Below are 16,086 nucleotides of genomic sequence, written 5' to 3'. Positions count from 1 at the left end.
GCTCTGTGTAAAATTCTACCAGGCACCTTCCTCGTTCATTCCTCACCCTCATTCCATTTTCACCTACTACTTTTCCTTCTATTCCTTTTTCCACTATCAAATTCCAGTCCCCCACGTCTATTAAATTTTTGTGTCCCTTCACTATCTGAATAATTTCTTTTATCTCATCATACATTTCTTCAATCTCTTCATCATCTGCGGAGCTAGTTGGCATATAAACTTGTACTAGTGTGGTAGGTGTGAGCTTCATGTCTATCTTGGCTACAATAATGCGTTCACTATGCTGTTCGTAGTAGCTTACCTGCATTCCTATTGTTTTATTCATTATTAAACCTACTCCTGCATTATCCCTATTTGATTTTGTATTTACAACCCTGTACACACCTGACCAGAAGGCTTGTTCCTCCTGCCACCAAACGTCACTAATTCCCACTATATCTAACTTTAACCTATCCATTTCGCTTTTAAATTTTCTAATCTACCTGCCCGATTAAGAGATCTGACATTCCACACTTCGATCCATAGCATGCCAGTTTTCTTTCTCTTGGTAATGACGTCCTCCAAAGTAGGCCCTGACCAGAGATCTGAATGGGGGACTATTTTACCTCCAGAATATTTTACCCAAGAGGATGCCATCATCATTTAGTAAAGCTGCTTGCCTTCGAGAAAAATTATGCCTGTAGTTCCCCTTGCTTTCAGCTGTTCACAGTACCAGTACAGCAAGGCCATTTTGGCTAATGTTACAAGGCCAGATCAGACAGTCATCCAGACCGTTGCCCCTCAACTACTGAAAAGGCTGCTGCCCCTCTTCAGGAAACACACATTTGTCTGGCCTCTCAACAGATACTTCTCCGTTGTGGTTGTACCTACGGTAAGGCTATCTGTATCACTGAGGCACACAAGCCTCCCCACTAATGGTAAGATCCATGGTTCATTGGGAGGGGGGGAGGCAGAGGAATATCATTTATGTTATACTTTTCTAAAATGTAAGTGTTCAAAGAAAATTTTTTCATCCAAAAATTTAGTTAAGTGCTAATGCTGAAGGTGATGGGTTGGAGGGAGGAAGAGGGGCTACTAGCTAATACGTGACTGCACGTGGGGCTAATGTTCTCAGGCAGGATGGGAATCACTGATGTAGAGGAACTATTCCTCAAGTTTAAAAAAATAGTTGACCATATATTGGATAGATATGTACTCAGTAGAACAGTTCATAATGGGAGGGACCCTCCATGGAATGGAGTAACTGTACTGAACTTTCTAAAGAAAAACAGGCTACTGCATAACAGACATAACGCAAAGCATAGAACTATAGATACAGAGATGCTAAACGAAATGCCCTTGGCTGTCAAGAAAGCAATGTGTGAACCCTTCAATGATTACTGTAGCAGAATATTGTCAAATGGTTTTTCAAAAACCTCAAAGAAATTCTTGCCTTATGTAAAAGCTGTTAGTGGCACCAAAGTTAGTGTCCAGTCACTTGTCAATGCGACAGGGATTGAAATTGAAAGTAGCAAAGCTAAAGTTGAAATGCTCTACTTCATTTTCAAAAGTTCCCTTACAAAGGAAAACCCAGGAGAATTGCAACAATTTAATCCTCATATCACTGACTCGATGTCAGTATTAGTGTTGGCAGTGTTGAGGAACAGCTAAAATTGTTGAAATTTAACAGAGTCCTAGGGCCCGATGGAATCCCTACGAGATTCTACACTAAATTTGTGGCTGGTTTAGCCCTGTTTTATCTATAATCTATTGTAGAGCCCTTGAACAAAACCTGTGCACAGTAGTTTGAAGTAAGCACAGGTCACACCTACACAACTTTAGAGAAAACCTCAGTTCAGTTGTACATAATTTTCCCCAATCATAGTGTAATAATTGGTGGAGACTTCAATTGTCCAACAATCAATTGGGAAAAATACAGCTTTGTTAGTTGTGGATGTGGTAAGACAATCAATGAAACATTACTAGATGCCTTCTCTGAAAACTACCTAGCACAGCTAGTCCAAAACCCATTGATGATGGAAATATATAGAATCTAATGGCAACAAATAGAACTGACCTCTTTGAGGATTCCACATTGAAACTAGTATCAGTGATCATGGCACAGTTGTGGCAACAATGATCACCAAAGTACTAAGGGCAACTGAAATAAGCAGAAAGATAGATATTTTCAGTAAACTGGATAAAACATCAGTAGTGTCATATCTCAATGAGAAACTTTCATCACAGGGCAGGAGCATGCAGAGTAACTATGGACCAAGTTTAAAAGAATAGTTGAACATTTACTGGATCGATATGTAGTTACACAACAGTCATTTGTTGTCATATGGAGGAGAAGTTTGATCATGGGTCATGCTTAACGGGCGTGTGCACACGACTGCTGAGGCTAGCTCAGCCAGGCAGCAGGCGAGAGTGGGATGGAAGGCAGCAATGAGGGAGTGGTCAGTGGCAGATTGCTCCACATGGACCTGTCAGTTCCAAACAGCTGGCAGTTACATGATGCCATGTGGATTTATCCCATTCCAGTGCATGGCTTTAAGACAATGCTTTATCCACATTTGCATTGATTATACGCAAAAATGTTTTTTCCAATCATTATAAACACTTAGCTCCTTCAGAATCCAATAGTACACTGCTGTTGTACTGGTGCCCTGTCTTTTCCAGCAGTATTTCCTCTGCTGAGTGATTTCAGTTTCTTTTCTATCTCTTCGTCGCTTAGTTTGATATTTATAATTCGTGTAACAATTTAAGGGAGGAATTACAGTGTTATCTTCTGCTGTGAAACAATTATGGAAAAAGACATTTAGTATTTTCCATTCCATCCTCTGCCTCAATGTCATTATGGTCACAGTGTCTGGACAGATGCCATCCTCTGCATCAATGCCATTATGGTCACAGTGTCTGGACAGATGATATCGATCTGGTTACTGCTTTAGCACAAGACCAAAAGTTTTAGGTTTTTCTATCAAGTTGGTAGATTCTATTTTACTTTCAAATTCATTAAATACTTCACACATTGGCCCCCTTATACTAATTTTGTTTTTGTTTAGTTTCTGCTTGTCTGTGAGGCTTTGCTACATTTAATTTGCAGTGAATCTCTCTTTGCTTTCATAGCAGCTAATACAGCTGTCAAACCAAAGCAGGCATTTTCCATCACTCACAATTTTGCTTGGCACTTACGTGTCTGCAGTGTTTTACAATGCACTTGAACTTTGTCCACTGCTGTTCGACAATGTCAGTGCTGCATATGGAATTTTTATGTTGAATTCTCGGGTAATCTGAAATCTGTTTCTTTCTGCTCTTGCTGAACAGAAAGATTTTCCTGTTTTATTTGTATTCCTATTTACAGCCAAATACTGTGATGCTGTAATGGGCTTATGATCACCAATTTTGTGTGCTATGCTAACTGCATCAAAAAGTTCAGACCTGTTGATCATTAGCAGGTTTAAGATGTTTTCTTTTTGAGTATGTTCTCTAATAAACTGTCAAGGTAATTTCTGGATAAGGCAGTCAGAACAATTTCGCACTGTTCCCTGTCCCTACAGCCAATCTTAATGTCTTCAGTCTCCCAGTACATAGCTGGTAGGTTGCAGTCTCCATGTAAAACTATAACATGAGCAGGAAACTTATATGAAATATTCTCCAATTTCCCATTGCCTACATCATTCTAAATTGACTCTTGTGATTAATCGCAAATATCATTAGGGAATACCTGTACTGACATGAAGGGGTAAGAATCCCTAGGTCCTTGAAGAGGCTTCTGCAAGATATTTGCTTATCAACTTTGCAGAATATGCTAACTACATACTTCTGTAGAATAATTTTTTTAAACTTAAGCTGCACTGCTCCAAAAGATTGTACTACAGAATAGCTTTCAATGAAAGTAATCAAAGTGTGCTAGCAATCCTGTCTACAGGTCAACACTGCAGGAGAGACTTCTAAGTGCTAAGCATGAAAAACTGATCTTTTGGTTAACTACACTGGTGCCACCTCAATGAATTACCCCTGTGGATGCCTAAGCACTTCACATTTGGAGCCTTATTCAGTGTATACTCATTGAGCTTTACTTCTGTTATCTGTGAGTCATTTTGTTTGTATTTGTTTTAAATTACACAGCATGAGTGTTTGTAAAATTAAGGGTTAAGTTGTTACCTGTTGTAAGTTGTTACCAGTTGTAAGTCTGTTCCATTATTCTCCACACTGTGTCTGGAATGAATATGTTTGGACTGTTTACCGATTGCATCAGCAGCAAACCTTTTTTGGAAAGTCCTCCAATGTTCCACTTTCCCAAAAAGTTGTTACTACTGCATACTTCAGTGTTCAACAAAATACATCTAAATTCATTGACTGGTTACAAAAAGTAACTCAAGACCAAGCCACACTACCAAAAAATTTTAATAATTTTCATTAAAATACCATCTTAACCAGAACAGTAGTGCATTTCAGTGACCTAATGATTTATGTGATTTCATTTCCAGCTGTTCTGGCAAAACATTTCTTCTGGAGCGTTATTCAGTGTCTAGTTTAATTCCAATTGATCTGCTTACAATGGTCATCTTTTTGTCCTTGTGTTTTCTTGGCCATTAGAAGACTGAGTTTTGGGCCCAATTATTTGAATTAATATCATCTGTGTTCCGGCTATTGTCATCTGGGAGTTGCGTATCATTTACCTTACTATTTGCCTGCTCGGTTAGCCATGCAGTCTAATGCACTGCTTTCCGAGTGAGAAGACGTGCTGGTCCCCAGCACGAATCGCCCCGGCAGATTAGTGTCGAGGTCTGGTGTGCCAGCCAGTCTGTGGATGGTTTTGAAAGCGGTTTTCCATCCACCTCCGCGAATGCAGGCTGGTTCCCCATATCCCGCCTCAGTTACACTATGTCGGCGATTGCTGTGCAAGCATTTTCTCCACCTACATGTACACCATAATTACTCTACCACGCAAAAATTGGGGTTCTAGTCTAATTCTAAAGGAAAAATGATGCAGATTTTATGCAGTGCAGGTGGTAGAACTGTGTGAAGCATATGCTACAGTCAATTTTCTATAGAAAGGGAGAGCACAGTTCTTCTTGCCATCAATCCTAGATACATCAATAGTTGATCTTTCTGATACAAAAACATATGACTACAACTAGAAGTTCAGAGGGGAACTTCAAACTAAAATTTCCTCATACAACTGAAATTTTGTAAGACTGAATAAAGATCTATGTGTTGTTGTTGTTAAAATTCATTGAACAATAAAAATTTTGTAGCTTTTTGTATAAGAATATGTTTTCATATAATTAACAGTATAAGGAAAAGGATAGATTGCTACTCACCATAAAGATGACATGCTGAGTCACAGCTAGGCACAGTGAATAGATTTATGATTTAGCTTTTGGCCAAAGCCATGTTCAGAAAAGAAAGCACATACACACATTCAATCACACAAGCGAGCACAACTTGTGCACATGTGATGACCATCTCTGGCAGCTCAGACCAGAATGCAACTGTAACGCTGAAGAAAAGCAGCAATCTGGATGATTGGTGTAGGGGAAGGGATAACAGGATATGGGTGAGGGCACTGTCTAGCAAAGCCTGGAGGGACCAGATGGAGACATGAAGACTGCCATGCACAGGGTTGGGGAGGCTGTAGGGCAGGCAGGTGGGAGGGGGGCAGAGGGAAGGGCTGAAGAGGAAAATAAGTGGAGCAGGGAGGGGGAAAGATGGGTGGGTGCATTGGCATAGGAGCGCACACACTGAGGGTGAGGGAATGTGAATTGGGACGAGATGATAGGGCACAGGGGGTGGAAACTATTGGGAACAGTACGTTACTGTAGACTGAGACTGCAATAATTTTGGGACGGGAAAATGTTTAGTAAGTATAACTCCATCTGCACAGTTTAGAAAATCTGGTGGTCGAGGGAATATCCAGATGGTCTGGGTTGTGAAGCAGCCGTTCAAATCAATCATGTTATGTTCAGCTGGCATGTTGTGCTGCCAGGTAGTCTACTGTGGTTGCGTTGTTTGGGGGAACAGACCAGACAGTGAGGTCATCGGTCTCATCGGATTAAGGAAGGACAGGGAAGGAAGTCAGCTGTACCCTTTCAAAGGAACCATCCCAGCATTTGCCTGGAGCCATTTACGGAAATAACGGAAAACCGAAATCAGGATGGCCAGGTGCGGGATTGAACTGTCATCCTCCCAAATGCGAGTCCAGAGTGCTAACCACTGCACCACCTTGCTTGTTCTCCACTGTGGTCTTGGCCACAGTTTGGAGGTGGCCATACATCCTGGTGGACAGCTGGTTGGCTGTCATACTAATACAAAAGGTTGTGCTATTTTTGCAGCAGTGCTGGTATATGACACCAGGCTCTGGCAGGGTAGAATAAGTATGTAACAGGACTAGAATAGTAAGTGCTGGGTGTATGGATCAGGCAGGTCTTCCAGTTGAGTCCTCCACAGGGATATGATCCCTGTGGCAAGTGGTTGTGTTTGGAAGTGGCATAGGGAAGGACTAGGATGTTATGGATGTTGGGTGGGAAAGTTCTTGGGTAGGATATCCCTTATTTCAGGGTGCCTTTCTCAATGTTGACATCATCTCTCATGGCTCCAGCCACATCTCTATCCACATTAAACCCACCAACTACCAATAGAATGAGCATTTTGACACCTTTCATTCCTCCCACATCAAAAAACCCCTCCCATAGAGCCTGGCCACCCAGGGACTGTATATTTGCTGTGACAAGAGCTCCTTTGCTCACTATGCTGAAGGTGACAGGCACTATCACCCAGAGCTACTCCACAGACCGATTTCCTGTGCCACATCCCCGCACATCCCCAATCCACCCACCACCCCTAAGAAACAGTTATAAGGGAGTGCTGCATTCACCACCCAATACCTCACCGTACTAGAACAACTGAACCACACCTTTTGTCAGAGCTTTGATTGCTTATCATCATGCCCTGAAATGAAGGATAACCTACCCAAGATCCTTTCCACCAACTGCCTCCCCCCCCCCCTTAAATGGTGACCACCCAACCTAGACAACATGCCTTCCATCAGTATACTATCCCAATCCCAACTCCTTCCCACAGGGATCATATACCTGTGGAAGACCCAGGTGCAAGACCTGCCCAATCCACCCTCACAGAACTTACATTTCAGTCCTGTCACAGGCTTATCTATCTCATCAGAGGCCTGGCCTGGGATGAAAGCAGACACATCATATACCAGCTCTGCTGCAATCATTGCACAGCTTCTTACATTGGTATAACCACCAACCAGCTGTCCGTCAGGAAGAACTGCCACTGCCACACTATGGTCAAGAGCGAAGTTGATCATGCTGTGGCACAACATGCAGCTGAATATAACATGCTTAATTTCAATGGCTGCTTCACAATACGGGCCATCTGGGTGAATGTAACATGCTTAATTTCAATGGCTGCTTCTGGGTCCTCCCATCCACCACCATCTTTTCTGAATTATGCAGACAGGTGTTACCTTTACAACACATTCTCCACTCATGAAATTATAATGGTCTCATCAACCTACAGTAACTTACTGTCTCAACACCCTCCACCCAAAAGTTTCCACCCCCTCTGTCCTATCACCCCCCCCCCCCTCATTCACATCCCCTCAGCCTCATTGTGTGCTGCCCTCTGCCAAGCATCTGCCTGTCCTTCCCCTCCCAGCTTCTCTCTCTTTTCCACCTCTCCCCCCCCCCCCCCCCCCCACATCACTACTCCACTGTCCCCAATGCCATGCTTGGCAGTCTTTATGTGTCCGCCTAGTTCCTGCACACTCTGCCAGACAGCATTCTTCTCTCCTCCAATCCATACCCTCCTATCCATTCCCTTCCCTGCCCCCTGCAGATTGCTGCTTTTGTTCAAAGTGACAGTTGCATTCCAGTTTGAACTGCCAGAGATGGTGCTCATGTGTTCATGAAGTGTGCTTGAATGTGTGTTTGCTATCTTTCCTGAAGAAGGCTTTGGCCAAATGCTAAATTATAAATATTTCATTGTGCCTATCTGCAACTCAAGGTGTCATTTTTATGGTGAGTAGCAATTTATCCTTTTCCTGATTTTTTTGATATTCCAACCTGAAGTTCCCATTGTTTGATTTTTATACAATTAGAATTTTCACATTTGATTAAGATATTAAAGGTTTTATGATGGCTATGTATTTCCTCAAACAGATGTGACTTTGTAAACATATTTAATAATACACTGTAACTGTATTCTTCATTTTTCTTAGACTTCTCACCCATCAAAAAGTGAACACAGGTAATTGTATACCTGTATCTAAATTAAGGAGAGAAAAAAAAGCAATTTAAACAACTCTAGGCCTGTAATGTTTAGTAATACATATTTCATTTCTACAGCTATACAGTACCAGTAATTTTGGTGTATAATTACATCTCTCAGTGAGTGATAATGTAAACAACCAATTAAAGGATTGACTAAATTAAAACATGTACCAGTATTCTAAAACCTACTTTTTAATAAAAGAAAAATGTAGAAATAAGATTAGTTTTCACATTTGATAATAACTGCTATTGAGGGCTGTGTAGGGTAAAGTATAACTTGTATCAGTAGAAAGTGTTTACAGTTTACCCTGGTCTCCCCTAAATTATCTCTGAATAGTTTAACTCAGACAGCACTTATAATTTTGTGAGACTATACTCTTAGCAAAATATGGTTGATAGGTAGCCTGTATATCATTTGATCACCATAAGCACATAAACATTTCATTATAGGCTCACATCTACTTCAAGAATTAAAAATAAATTATCAATTACAGTGACACTATATTCTCTCTATTCTTGTGGGGAATGTTGTGGTAGGGACAAGCCAATGTGAGACATCAGTAATGAAGTGCCCCCAAACAGTACTGAGATTAAATCAATACTGCTATTTAAATATCCACATATAATACACTACCAGTTGTTTCTATTAACACTAACTATTTAAAGAACTTTTTTTCAACTGTCAGAAGCAGGATCTTGTACAGTATGTTCCCAAGTCTGATGTATAGTACTCACAACAGTTGTTCTCAACAGAATCCCTGCTCATAACAATGTAAACGCTTGTCTTTCAACACACTAGTTTCTGTGATCCATAGATGTTGCAAAGGAAACAGGTAGCCTACTGTCACCATAACTTACATGACATGTTTGTGATCTTCTCCATACGTACATGTCCTCTCGGCACAGAACCGTCTGTGTTGGAGTAATAAACTCGTGGTCATCAACACCTGAAATAAAACTAATAATGTATAAAACTGTCACTTCTTTGGATGAAAAAAAGAAAGAAAATAAAAAGATGAGAAAAAGAAAAACCGCACCTCCTTGTAATTGACACGCTGATTTGGAATATCTGGAAATTAAAGTGTCCACTATCTTTTCTGGCAAAAATAACTGTTTATCCCTTGTACGCTGTGCAGTATTTATAGGCTAATTTGGGGGAGGGGACCAAACAGCGAGGTCATCGGTCTCAGGATTAGCGAAGGATGGGGAAGGAAATCGGCCATGCCCTTTCAAAGGAAACATTCCAGCATTTTCCTGAAGCAATTTGGGGAAAACACGGAAAATCTAAATCAGGATGGCCGCACGTGAGTTTCAACCGTCGTCATCCCAAATGTGAGTCAAGTGCACTAACCATTGGAGCCACCTTGCTCGGTGCGAATTTTTTGGATATTTATCTTTGTATGCTGTTAAATGAAATGAAGATGCAGTGACATCAAATACACGTCACTAAATCCACCGCGCTATGTTACATCACTGTTCCTCTAGATTTTGTGAACTTTGGAATCACAGTCGCGAGCACAACTTCAGTTGTGCATGCGCTGCTGACGTGACGTAATTGCCTTAGGCTGCGTCACAGTGGCTCCGATATCGGTGGATTCTGCCGACAACCGACATCGGCCGATCTTTTCAAATCAGTACGCCACTGCGTGCGTTCACATTATAGCCGATCCTGATTCCTACACGTACAGACTTCGAACAACAATCGGCAAAATTCAATTCAGCTTGTTTTTCTTCAGTGAAATCGACCGACGTTCTCGCACACGAAATATGGAGTGTGAGAAATTGGTAAGTTTAGTCCAAGAAAGAGTGAGTTTTTGGCATCCTGAGGACGAAAATACCATCATCGATATATAGTTCGGAATATATGAACTGAAATCGCAGGTTTATTCGAAACTTCAAATATGTAAAATCTTTATTGGAAATTTTAGGCATAGATTATAACCTCAAAAATGAATTTCTTCAAGTGAAGAGGGTGGCGTATCTTACGTGCTTATAGCTACTGTAGTACATCTTTTTTGTGGTAGGTTGCCATTAGTTATCTACCAATTGTTATTACTACTTACTGGTTTTATGCCAGTAGGGTAATGATACAAGTGTTTGCAAATTTGGTGTATAGTATGTATTTCCACTTTTAAGTCCTTTCGGTTTTCAGAGTTCCTTATGCTACACTTTATGCTTGTCTTTCTTCGTGTGCTAAATGACATTCACTGATGGTTAATTGACGTACGTCAGCACAATTTGAAATACATATAGCGAAACAAAATTTTAAAAGTTGCATTTCAAGTCATCACGAATTATCTGGAGTATGTAACAGATCGTTTCTCCCGTCATCTCGTTATTCGTAAAACTTGTCTGGTTATTGCGGTAACTGAGGACAAGAGTGTATAGTACTCGCCATGTTCTTTACAAGACAGGAAATCTGGAAAAATAATTTGCTCGACTGACAAGGATGGCGTATCTTTTGCTTAAATTTACTGTAGTGGATCGTTTTCGGTTGTGGTAGGTGGACATCAGCTGTCTACAAATTATTATTACTGCTAACTGGCGTTGCATTTGTGGCAGAAAGGTGGTGATTCTGTTATTCCTGTGATTTGCAAATATGGCGTACGTATGAATATGTATTTTCACTTTTCAGTGCTTTGGGTGTTCACATTATCTTATAGAAAACTTTGTGTGTGTCTGTGACACGAATACTGAATGAAGGTTATTGGACGCATGCCTGCACTACATTAAACAGATTTCGAGTAGACCCTACTAGTAGGAGTGTGATTAGGGTCAATTAAAAAAATGCATTTCTGGTTCAGACAAAACCAGAAGTGACACTGGGTCAACAGAAACCTCCGATCTTACTCGTCGGCTTTGACCCGTGACGTAAGCGTGTTGTGGTGTGTGACGTCATTACGGCGCGGAGTTTGGTTTGTGATTGTGGCGTGTTTGTAGATGTCGTGGGGGTGTTTGTCGTGCCCTCTGGTGGTGTGTTCATGGTTTACGTTTGTTTGGTTTGTTGGGGTCAGTTTGCTGTTGCTCAGCGGTGAGTGCTGTGTTCGTGGTTTTGAAGCGGAATTTGTATTAGCGAGTTAACGGTTTTGTGTGATGGTTAATGTGATGGTAATTGCTATACGTCGGGTGAGTTTGTTATTGAGTGTATTCGGTTGTGGTTTTTTGTTCAGGAATGGATATGAAAGACCGCATGAATAGTGTTCGGTTGAGGGCGATGATGGGCGAGACACCGTTAGACCTGATCAAGTTTCTACAGCTATTCGGATTAATTGCCGAAGTTGTAAAGTGCTCTCTTTGCCGTGAGGCGATGAAATTGGTTAAAGTTCCGGCCTCTCGGACCAGGGACGGGTACATGTGGTGCTGCAGGAAAGATGGCGTATGGCGTTCCATAAGGCGCGGTACCTGGTTCGAGAAGTCTAGATTGGGCATGCGTGAGATTGTGCTTGTTACGTGTTATTTTTGTTATAGATCCCCACAGAGTTCTTGCACGTTTGAGACTGGTGTGAGTGAGAGGACTGTTTTAGACTGGTATTCCTTTTGTCGTGAAGTGTGTTCGGAATTTATTAAGTACAGGGGTAAGTTGGGGGGGCATGGGGTGGTTGTGGAGGTGGACAAGTCGCAGTTTGGGAAAAGGAAGTATGGGAGGGGGAAGTCTGTGGCTGGTCTTTGGGTGTGGGGGGGCTGTTGTTCCGGGGGGTGGGGGTTCCGAATGTGTTTTTAGGGTTGTGGAGGGGAGGTCGAAGGCTGAATTAGTGGGGTTAATTGAGGAGTATGTAGAGCCGGGGTCCACAGTAGTTTCCGATGCTTTTTCTTCTTGTAGGGGGTTGGGTGAGAGGGGATTTAATCATTTAGTAGTGAACCACAGTTTAGAGTTTAAGAATTATGATACAGGAGCTTGCACTAACACAATTGAGGGGATGTGGGGGGCGGTTAAGTCAGTTCTTGGGAGGGGGAAGAGGCGCTCTTCCAACCTTCAGTCTCATTTGGATGAGTACTGTTGGCGGAAGAGTGTCCCAGAGGGCTATTGCATTGTTCGGGTTTTTTTAAGGGCTGTGGGTAAAATGTATAGGCCGAAAGTGGTTAGTTAGGGTGGGCTGGGTAGGTGGGTGGGTGGCTGTGGTTCAGGGTGGGGTGGGTGGTTTATTTTGTTGTATAGTGTTTGTTAAGGTGGGGGGGAGGGGGAGTGTGTGTGTGTTTTCTTTTTGTTGTGGAGGATCTATTTTGTTGAAGTTTTTGTTGAGTTGTAGTGTGTGATTGAGATGTTTTTTATGTTGTATTTGGTTTATGTTTGTGGGTTTTTATTTTGGGGTTGTGGGGGAGGGGGTTGACGTTTGGGTGGGTTGGATTTTTATTTTAGTTCAGTATTTTTTCGTTGGTGTGTGTGTATATGTGTGTGTGTGTGTGTGTGTGTGTGTGTGTGTGTGCGTGTGTGTGTGTGTGTGTGTGTGTGTGTGCGTGCGTGTGTGTGCATTTGTGTGTGATTGTGGTGGCCAATCTAGGTTGTGGGGCTGGAACTTTTTTGTGGTAAGTTCCATTTTTTGTTTTTTTTTGTTTTTGGTGTATGTGTTGTGTATTGGGTATAGGGAAGTGTTTCATTGAGATTTCTGGCTGTGAAGGTTGGTATTGGTATTCGTATTGGAAGATGTGTTTGAGATCATAGGTCATGGGTAGTGGTCGATATGGGATTGGTAACTGGTGTTGAGCTATATAGCTGGAGGGAAGTGTTAATCTCAATGTTTTGTGGAGTATGTCGATTTTTGTAATTGGAGATGGGATCGGGAGTTGCTGTTGAGCTATATAGGTCAAGGGAAGTGTTCGATCCCAATTTATGGGATCGGGAGCTGCTGTAGATGTATGTAGGTTCAGGGAAGTGTTTGTTTGTTATGGTTTGTGGTGGTTTTTGATTTTTGTATTGGGTGTTGGGATCGGGAGATTCTGTTGAGCTATATAGGTCAAGGGAAGTGTTCGATCACAATTTATTGGATCGGGAGCTGCTGTAGTTGTATGTAGGTTAAGGGAAGTGTTTGTTTGCTTTGGTTAGTGGTGTTTTTTGAGTTTTGTATTGGGGGATGGGATCGGGAGATTCTGTTGAGCTATATAGGTCAAGGGAAGTGTTCGATCCCAATTTATGGGATCGTGAGCTGCTGTAGATGTATGTAGGTTTAAGGGAAATGTTTGTTTGCTATGGTTTGTGGTTTTTTTTTTATTTTTGTATTGGTGGATGGGATCGGGAGATTCTGTTGAGCTATATAGGTCAAGGGAAGAGTTCGATCCTAATTTGTGGGATCGGGAGCTGTTGTAGATGTATGTAGGTTTAAGGGAAGTGTTTTTTTAGTTCTGTATCGGGGGATGTGATCGGGAGGTTCTGTTGAGCTATATAGGTCAAGGGAAGTGTTCGATCCTAATTTATGGGATCGGGAGTTACTGTAGATCTATGTAGGTCAAGGGAAGTGTCTGATTCTGGATAAGAATGTGTTTTTTGGTCAGTTTCGTGATGTTGATTTTTTTCGTCCTTTTGCGTGGTTTTGTATGGCGGTCGGTGGCTACATTTGTGTATATTTAGTTTCTCCCCACCCAAAAACCCACAATTTCCCACGCTTGTCCCGTTAGAGTCATTAGGCTTTTTGTGAAACCTGTGTATTTCAGTGTTTATGATACGTATGCGATGTTTTTATATCCACCATATTGGAATTGTCGTTTATGGACGTTTCCGCCATATTTATGACGTCATGGGTCAAAGCCGACGGGTAAGATCGGACGCTTCTGTATTTCCGTGACACTTTGATATTTGACGTGTCGATTATCTTTCTAATAATTAGGTCTATACCACATTCTGAAAAGTACAATTTCAAAGATTTTGTGCCATATCTTAAATGTTATGTACGATGCTCTAAATACTAATTTAAAACCTAGTATCTTCACTCTTGCACCTCAGATATCTGTTGTACGAAATTTTTAATTTTTTCCAAACCGAATTTTGAAGCTGTGCAATTGCACTAAATGACACTGTAACTGTGATTTGCTTTATTAAACGCGACACTCAATCTGAAATAATACTCCCATCAGGAATATTGTTACTTGCTTTCTCAGATCTACTGCGTGTGTACAGAGCGCTTAAGTGTACTAGAACCTGATTATCTGAATATCCATCCAGTACTGCATCAATTTTCACCATATTTCGGATAACGTAAGCTGCTCTGAAACCGTAAATCATTAATTAGATAATACTTGCTTCTTTACATATAAATTTTATCCATAATAGAAACATGTACTTTTCACCATGTAAATCAACCATTATGTCCTCATAATCTCATTGGGAAAAACGTAACAAACTGAAGTCGCATCGCACACCCTGTCACTACAGCAAAATAAACCACATTCTGAGCAACGTGTTTTGGAGAGATCATTAGTGCAGTGTATCACTGGAACTACATGTTTTCGTAATACACGCGTATAAATATGAAAAACATAAATTACGGCCTGTTAGTTTGTAAGGATGAGAGGAGGAAAGTGACGTCACAATGTTAAAGCGTTTATAACTTTTGTGTCATGGCGTTTTTCCCTTCATGTTGTATAGTCGTAAAACTTGTCTGGTAATTCTAGTAACTAAGGATGGAGTGTAAAGTATTCGCCACATTCGTTTCGAGACAGTACTGCTCATTTACATGCATCTTATAATAGCAAAAGACGCCCTGCAGCACTCGTCTCCAAGCACAGTGGCGTCGTGGTATCCGTCCTGTTCTTGTAGGTTAAAATCAGCACTTCATCGTCGGTTCTGAGGTTGTAGCATTTATTCATGCTTCTGAAATCTGTTGATCTTGCGGTGAGTCAGGTGTATCTGTGCTGTAAGCCCACACTGCAGATATAAACATTCGCGAAAAGCTCTCTCACTGGTTTGTCTGATATTCACTTAAATATGGAATCGACTGCAGTGTGCCTTTTTTCCTTATGATTTTCAGCGCCTCAACTGTATTCTGGTCAAATGACCATGCTATATAAACGATCATTCAACGAATAAATGTACAATAAGCTAAAGTTGTTGTGTAGGTGCAACCTAAGAATCTCCTGGAACTTAATTTGCGGACTAATACATTTGTTAAGGATCTTGTACAGTTGTTCGAAAAAATAAAAAGGCACGAAAACTCCCCTTACACAAAAATGCAAAACGGTGAGTAGCAAAGGCTTAAACATTATTTCGTTCGGCCCTAATCTGTACTTCATTATGTACAAAGCAATAAAGATCCATAAAATAGTTCTTTTTTTGACAAGTTATGCATATAACTGTTATTATTACTTTTCTTATTACTACTGGCAGTGGCTGAAGTTGTCTAAATTTGCTGATAAGCTTAGCTGTTATACGGTAGATGCTATTAATTTCACACTCTCAAATTTATATGGATCTAAAAATTTGTGAATACCCAGAATGTACAATCACTGTATATACGCATAAAAATTTGTTGTCATCGGTACTTACTAATTGTAGTAATTTTCTCCAATCTGAAGGATGTTGATTTCGATGGTTCTTCATTTGAGTTTAAAGCCATCATGCCCTTCGCTACATGCGCACTTTCTTTTGTTATTGTGTGACTCCTTAGTTCTGTTCTAAGCAGCTATAAAGGGAAAATTGGTTTGGTGCATCGGATGCTATAAAAGCTTTACACTCTAGCTTTCACGACTCCTTTATTCCTAGATCTTTTTATATGTTTTTGCCATGTGCTCCTGAAAAACCTAAGCTTTCAATTATTTTTGCGTGGCGCACAATACAAAGTCAACTTTTACGCTATCTTATCATTGTAGGGATATA

The 16,086-nt window shown here is 41.0% G+C and overlaps 1 protein-coding gene across 2 annotated transcripts in view; it reads right to left on the bottom strand.

Annotated features, from left to right (window-relative positions):
* The window catches only part of LOC124616669 (serine/threonine-protein phosphatase 2A activator-like), a 262,035-nt gene extending 246,204 nt beyond the window's left edge, over positions 1–15,831 (bottom strand). For both annotated transcript variants that reach the window (XM_047144998.1, XM_047144999.1), the window contains exons 1-2: positions 15,757–15,831; positions 9,141–9,229 (exon numbers count right to left, since the gene is read on the bottom strand). In XM_047144998.1, the coding sequence (XP_047000954.1) occupies positions 9,141–9,229; positions 15,757–15,829 (162 nt within the window). In that variant the 5' untranslated portion in view covers positions 15,830–15,831. The remainder of the gene's footprint in view (positions 1–9,140; positions 9,230–15,756) is intronic.
* Between the last annotated feature and the right edge of the window lie 255 nt (positions 15,832–16,086).

This window comes from Schistocerca americana, chromosome 5 (genome assembly GCF_021461395.2).
Source record: "Schistocerca americana isolate TAMUIC-IGC-003095 chromosome 5, iqSchAmer2.1, whole genome shotgun sequence".
In the NCBI taxonomy this organism is placed as follows: domain Eukaryota; kingdom Metazoa; phylum Arthropoda; class Insecta; order Orthoptera; family Acrididae; genus Schistocerca; species Schistocerca americana.
The sequence above is the reverse complement of the archived record's forward strand: the minus strand, read 5'-3'. Positions and strand labels throughout refer to the sequence as shown.